Source organism: Varanus komodoensis, unplaced genomic scaffold (assembly GCF_004798865.1).
Source record: "Varanus komodoensis strain SLA01 unplaced genomic scaffold, ASM479886v1 scaffold83, whole genome shotgun sequence".
In the NCBI taxonomy this organism is placed as follows: Eukaryota; Metazoa; Chordata; class Lepidosauria; order Squamata; family Varanidae; genus Varanus; species Varanus komodoensis.
In genome coordinates this window covers 2,086,487-2,092,970 of record NW_025336520.1, presented here as the reverse complement: position 1 = coordinate 2,092,970, position 6,484 = coordinate 2,086,487, and the positions used below count along the sequence as shown (strand labels likewise).

The 6,484-nt window shown below is 53.4% G+C and overlaps 1 protein-coding gene across 1 annotated transcript; it reads right to left on the bottom strand.

The window, feature by feature from the left end:
* Positions 1-6,204, bottom strand: LOC123036885. The gene is made up of 4 exons (XM_044456401.1): positions 6,028-6,204; positions 2,938-3,145; positions 1,915-1,973; positions 1-1,404 (listed from the first exon to the last, which is right to left on the bottom strand). Exons 1-4 carry the CDS (start codon positions 6,185-6,187, stop codon positions 1,148-1,150), a joined length of 684 nt encoding a protein of 227 aa, XP_044312336.1. The 5' UTR covers positions 6,188-6,204; the 3' UTR covers positions 1-1,147.
* Positions 6,205-6,484: the final 280 nt, after the last annotated feature.

Here is a 6,484-nt window from a genome sequence, read left to right as displayed (position 1 = left end):
TATGGGAAGTTACAAAGAAATTTTAATGGCACCCAGGTCTTTAGGATAAGACAGAATTCCAAATACATCTCCCAGAGAAGCACAGTCTGTACAAAACACATCAGCAATCAAAGAAGCTCTCTTCGAAGTCCAGGATCTGCAGTGCAGAAAAGTCCCTGGCCCACGGGGCCCAAACCCTTCCCTTCCCTTTTCCTTTCTCCCCAGCCCTCAATTCCCTCTCTAAACACGTCAGGTGGTGTTTCCAGGAAGAATTGAGAGACCTGGACATTTTGGAGCATGCAAAATATTTTACTGTCTTGGTGAGAAGTCCCTGCCAGCAGGGCGACACCGCTGAACAGCTAAAGTCAGTAAGGAGGTTTGTCTCTCCCTGAACCCTGCTCGGGGGAAGAAAGACTATGATTGTCATATGGGTGCCCAAGTCATAATTTAATTTCATGCTCAGGCTTCTGCAACAGGCTCTTCCCCTTCCTGCAGGAACCACAAGCACTGCTCGGCTTGTCCGCTGGGTTCCCAGCCGGCACGCGTGCCGAAAACAGCTTTAAAACGGGGCCGTGGTGTTCATCATGGCCTCCTCTCCTATTCCTCAGGTCTGGCCCATATCCAAAATTCAAGGCCTTTCCTTCTACAAGGAGAACTGGAGAAACTTTGGAGCAACTTTTTCTAAGACCGAATTTGTTTGTGCTCATATACTAATGTGAACCATCTCTTTTCAAAGTCTGCCCCTGGCTTTTGCAGTGGGACATCTTCGTGGCACTGAGGCCCGGGTGGCCCTGGGGTCATGCAGCCTGTTTGGGTTACTACGCTGGAGGCAGTTGTTTGTGGAGCCCTTGGTACGTTGCTACGTTTGCCCCTGTGGTGGGTCTAAAAAGGCATGGTTTGGGTTTCTTTAAATCCGCCATGCTCTGCCTGGCTTTTGGAGTCCCGTAACAGATGCCATAGCATCTCTTGTATCAAAAGTTGGGCTACACAGGGCTTAAAATAAGGAATGTGCAATTATAAATATGCATGCCTATTAGCAGCGGAGAGGGGAGGAAAGGGTGGGGTGGGCAGGGAAGGACCCTGTCCTGCCAGAGATCCGCTGCCCACTCTTCACGTTCAGGTTGGAGGCGGAGACGGAAGTATGTGCGGAGCTGTTTGGATCTGTGTCTCAGCACAGAAGCTTGTAGCCGAGGGAGATGGAGAGGAGCTGCAGGGCTGCCAGGAGGACATTGCTGCTCTGAGCCACGGAGACGGAGCTGTGCGGGCCCTTCGTCCCTTGGTGGGCGGAGGCGAAGTTGTGGTGGGCCGCCGTTGCGTTGAGGAGGTCGTGGCTGTTGGGTGCGCTGTTGTGGCGAGTCGGCTGGCGGGCGGGCGGCAAGTCCGTGGCCGTGGCCGGGGTGGAGGCTACGGCGGCTGTTTGCAAGTCTGAAAGGAAGTGAGATAAATGGAACTCAGTGTGGTTTAACTCAGAGATCTGGGAAAGGAATCAGGGAAGTCTTGGTTTCGGAGCCCAAACGTCTGTGGCGCAGTCCTGATCTGGCCCGGCACAAATGTTTGTCTCGCGGGCTAAGTGGGAGAGGGCCGTTGCGCAGCGGTACAGTCCTAGCTTTGCATGCAGAATGCCTCGGGGTGATCCCTGCCATCTCCTGGGAGAGCTAGGACAGAGCCTTCCTAAGCTGTTGTGGCTGCCGGCCAGTGTTGGCAGTACTGGGCTAGAAGGACTGAGAAGCTGATGCCGTGTAAGAGAGCTCCCCGCTTCCCAGCTGCTGATGGGGACAGCAGTAGCTCCTCTCACAAGGGGTTTCCCAAGGTGAGAGACAAGGATCCACCTTGAGCTGGAGAACTAAGGAGGCAGGGATTGAGTTTGAAAAGGGGCGATTAACACTGGCCTTTTCTCAGAGGGCAAAGACTGTTGGGCGTATTCTCACGAGTTACCTTTTAGCAGGCTCCGGGTCTGCAGCAGTGTTGTGCCGTTGGAAAAGGAGACGAAGGCCCTGTTGTGTGGTAAAGGAGAAGGGCATGAATGGGAGAAAAGAACGGCACAATTCTCCACTACTCAGCTAACAATTTGGGATGAGAAAGGGGGTTCTGTAGAAGAGCATCTCCCACCCTCCAGTTCTGTGGGATGACAGTTCCCATCAGCACAACCAGCATGGCTATTGGCCTTGTTGGCTGGGAACGATGTGAGTTGCCAAGCTCTTGTGGCATTAGGCAAACAAGAAATCCGTTTTTTTAAATGTATGTATTTCAAAGGCAATAGGACCAAAGCAAAGAATTTGATGGTTATACCAGATGGTTTGTAAATACATCTGTGTTTCCTTGTGTCCACCAAGAAATAAGGGAGACTGATCTTTAAGATTGCAGTAGAGGAAATAACAAAGATTAAAAGCAAACGAATCATAAAATCACTGGGTGGATGGCACCCTTGCATAAGACTGTCCTCGTTCTGTATTTTGCGCTTATGAGTCACGCGTCCCGCCTGGCCGGGAGTTGCAGGATTGTGTCTGAGTCTGCAGAGGATGGTGCTCTTAAACTCCCTGAGAACAAAGCCCCATCCTGGATACAGGAGTCTTATTAAAATTGAGGTTTAATGCAGTGGAGGCCTGATGCTGAATCATTCACCTGGGGCTTGTCGACCTTTGTGTTTTAGAAAAAGATGGATTAAATGACAAGGAAGACGATAACGTGAGCCATGGATGTGTCCAGGGACTGCGTGCTAACTCTAAAAGCTTTTTAAAAATAAGGCCCAGGGATGCTGTGCTGAGCATCCAGCCGGGGCGTAGAAGGACAGGCTGGGTGCTGCTGCCCTTCACCCGGCAGCCTGCAGAGGGTCAATCGGGGGGTCCCTGGCTCTTTCTATGGGGCTTCTGGTGAGGTGGAAGGCAAGGCCGCGGTTCCTCGGGGCAGGGCCCCTCCTGTGTGCAAAGCGGCCCCTCCCAGCCACGGTGGGGGTCTCACCTGATGAGAGCAGATGCCACGTGGGCATCACTGGGGGAGGTCCAGCGCGTTCGGGTGCCACTGCCTGAGATGTTTCTCTGCACGACGTTCTCAGAGTTGCCGCAAGTAAGCAGCTTGTTTTTGCTTTCCCACAGGCCTCCAGAACTGTTTTCTGTGGGTGCGGCTTGCAGGATGACAGAGGTCCCATTTTCTACCCCGGTAATGGACACTGCAGAAAGAGAGAATAGGGGAACAGAGGTTTAATTATTTTTTATTTTAGTGGGAAGACAGCCTTTCTCCAGTTGTGTTGGACTACAACACCCAGCATCCCCCAGCTAGCATGGTCTTTGGCAGTGACTGCCCTGTGAAGCTCAGGAGGTGGGAGGAAACTCCAGAAAGGGCTGGTTGGGACGTGCTAGGATTACAGGCTTTTCGTCTAAACCTCCGTAGCAATCTGCCCCTAACATGCATTCCGAATACCCTGAGATCTTTCCCATCCTTTGCTGCTATTTGTGTTAATAACAATGCACACATGCTGTTTTTCCAGTTCCTTTGTCGTTAACCATCCAAAACTAGGGAATTTCAAGTGCCTGCTTCTCGTGGTGTCCAATTGAATGTCTTCAGGAAGCATTTCTCTTGCTTTGCCTGTCCGTGAGGTGGCTTATAATACCAATAGTGTAACTATAGGGCAGAATTTCACTTTTTTTCTTAAAAAAACATAGAATGGGATGCAGCTGCATTTTAAAAAAGGCTCCAGAGCTGAGTCTTCATGAGGACCAGGTCCTTCACCCATCGACTCCACCCTCTGGGGAGGACGGTTTGTGTTGATTCGGGGTTTCCGGTATTGTTTCCCCTCCTTCCCCCATGGAAGGTGGTCCAGGGGCTCCCTTTGCCCCTGCCTACCCTGTGTCCCAATAGAAGCCCTGTGCAGTCGGCTTGGATGAGGGAGAGAAGAGCTGGTCCAGGCTGGAGCAGGGCTTCGAGGCCCCGCATTGCTGGTGAAAAGCAGAACCCATTGTCCTCTCTGTAGCTGAGCAAACCTTCCCGCCCAGAGAAGAAATGTGGTCTGTGGGCATCCTAGGAGCATCATCAGGCACTTTCCCAGGGCTCCCTGGCACGAGCAGCATGGAGTAGCTCTTCTCTTCCCGGCCGCCGGCCTCTCCCTCTGGTCCAGAGAAGACCAGGTGCCAGGCTGCTCTGCTCTCTGGTGATGGGGGGGGGGCATCGTGGGTGCCTTGCACGAGGGAGCAGGCACTGCTAACTGCACATGACAGTCAGGACCCCGAGGGTGTGGAAGGGGCTTCCACGAGAGGTCGTTGAGGCCCCATCGGTGCGGGTGTTCAAGGACAGGCTGGACGTTCACATGGTGGGCGTGTCGTGAGTGGAGCCGGCTGGTGCCAGAGGTCAGACTAGATGGCCCGTGAGACCCCTTCTGACTTGCTCTGTTTTCTGTTTCTATGTTTCTATGAAGTGCATGAAGCATAAGGATACTCGGCTCTCTGCTGGCGCACCCGTGCCTTGTTCCTCCAGCTTCCCAGCTCTGCTTTCTCCCACTTCCTGACCTATGGCACAGTTGCCATCCTTTGGGGCACATGCATCCCCCCACTGCTTGCACCCCCCAGGACTGCCTCACGCACACCACATTTTTCATCAAAGGATGTGCAAAGTTTTTGTGGCAAACCAGCCCTGGAGGGGAAACCCCCCCTGTAGCAGACATCGGTGCTTTCCAGAGAACTGGGTGCTGGGAGTGCATTCAGTTTCCTTGCTCTTGGTAAAGGGTGAAAGATCTCTCAGACTCTGTCAGTCATGCTTTGGCTTTCATATGCTTAGGCAGGAAAAGTGATTGCCCTCTTTCCTGTCAGAGGAAGCATCCTAAAGGTTGTTTGCAGTGCGGGCTGTTAAATTCTGGCTCCTGCAGGGCACCGTGGCAGCATGGAGTTGGAGGGCCTGGGGGTCCAGCCGCTGCCCAGCGCAGGGCTTCGAGTCAAGCCATCCCTCTCGGGCAGCTGCCCAGCCAGGCTTTCACTGGGAGAGACTCAAAAATGCATTGGCATCTCTCCTGCAGTGTACAACAGATATTCTGGGATGGCAAGGGTGACGCCGTAGACTGCACTCTCCATTTGGTAGCGGGACCAAATGCCTCGCCAGCCTGACTAAAGGTACCGGGCAGCTTTAGGCAAATTCCTATGCGGCAATCGGAGGGCAAGAAGCTGCACGATCAAAGGCGTGACATTCTTGGGCACTGGAAAATGCACTAGGCCTGATGCTTCAGTGGTGCAAGTCCACACTTTGCTCCCTTCCAATAAGGCTCACTTGTGTGCCCTTCCAGGCATCTGTGTGGTAGTTTTAGGGTCGATCCTCTCTTTGTACAACTTTTCCCTGGAATGGAGGGATTCCAGAAAAGGCTTTTATCACAAAATGTCCTGTTGTCCTGATAGGAATTCCCAGGGAATTCCAGACACTACTGCCTTCTGCTTGCAACAATCCTTTTCTGCTCTTCAACCCTGTCCCCCAAATTGTTTTCTTCCCACTGAAAATCCACAAAGCAGGGAAAGATGGAAAAGCGCTGTCTTTTAACTAGCAGCACTAGAAACTCTGCCTGGGAGCGCCGGCTAGAAATGGCACAACAACTTCACCTTTTCTTAGGATCAGGGCACTTTTCCCCCTGTACAAACCACGAATCATTCTTCCTCACAACAGGAAACCCTTGAGGCGATCCACCTATTTTACAGATGGGAGACTGAGGCCAACAAACACTGGCGGGTGCCCAAGCGAGTCTAGGCAGATTGGAATCCGAGCGCAGCCCGGGCGCTTGCGCAACACCAGAACGTCCCCTTCTACGAGCGAATCTAACTGCAGTGCCGCTGGGAAGAAGAAACCCGGCTCGGGCAGCGGGACGGTCCACTCCTTTGGCCCTGTTCTGCAACAGCACCGACGGAACTCCACTCCTCGCAGTGTCCTTTCTTACCTCGCTGCTCCCTTCAACCAAGCGGACCTTGCACTGCTGCGGAAGCTGCTGAGATGCCTTTTGCTCATTCAGGAAGTGCAATTGAGCCGAACAAAGTTTGCCCTGCAAGCAAGCAAGCAAGCGAGCGAGCGGTCCCTACTTACCGACATAAATGTTCCCCGGCTTGTAGGTCGCGGGCTCCACATCCAGCTTGAACGAGCCTCGTGCAACCGTGTTCCTGACAAGGTCACAAGGCGGCTGCTGGAAGTGTGCGGGAGCGACCAACAGCGCTCCCAGGAAAAGAAGCTGCAACATGGTCTGCATGATCAGGCCTTCCCTCGTGGACGGTTATGCTCCGAGAGCCTGGACCCAAGAACTGGAGAGAGGCTGCAGGCGGCAGAGCTATTTATGTCGTCCGGATGATGCAAATTCCCCCCTGCCACGCCCCCATCTGTGGGAGTTTTCGTGGCAGTGACACACTGGATGGGCTAGTTCCTCCGAGGTGCTGGAGAACATGCATGCCCAGTTCGTCACTCCCTGGGGAGATGAAGGGTCACTGAAGGCAGGGGAGGTTTCCCGGAAGGGTTGGGCAGGGATGTGGCCTGGACCCGCTGCCTGCTT

Bases quoted from the DNA above. Each gene is read 5' to 3' on its own strand.
- LOC123036885 (XM_044456401.1), bottom strand. From the start codon at position 6,187: ATGCAGACCATGTTGCAGCTTCTTTTCCTGGGAGCGCTGTTGGTCGCT. The intron at 3,146-6,027 runs GTAAGTAGGGAC...CTCTTTCTGCAG, and splicing joins GCCGGGGAACATTTATGTCG to TGTCCATTACCGGGGTAGAA. The intron at 1,974-2,937 runs GTGAGACCCCCA...ACCACACAACAG, and splicing joins GTGGCATCTGCTCTCATCAG to GGCCTTCGTCTCCTTTTCCA.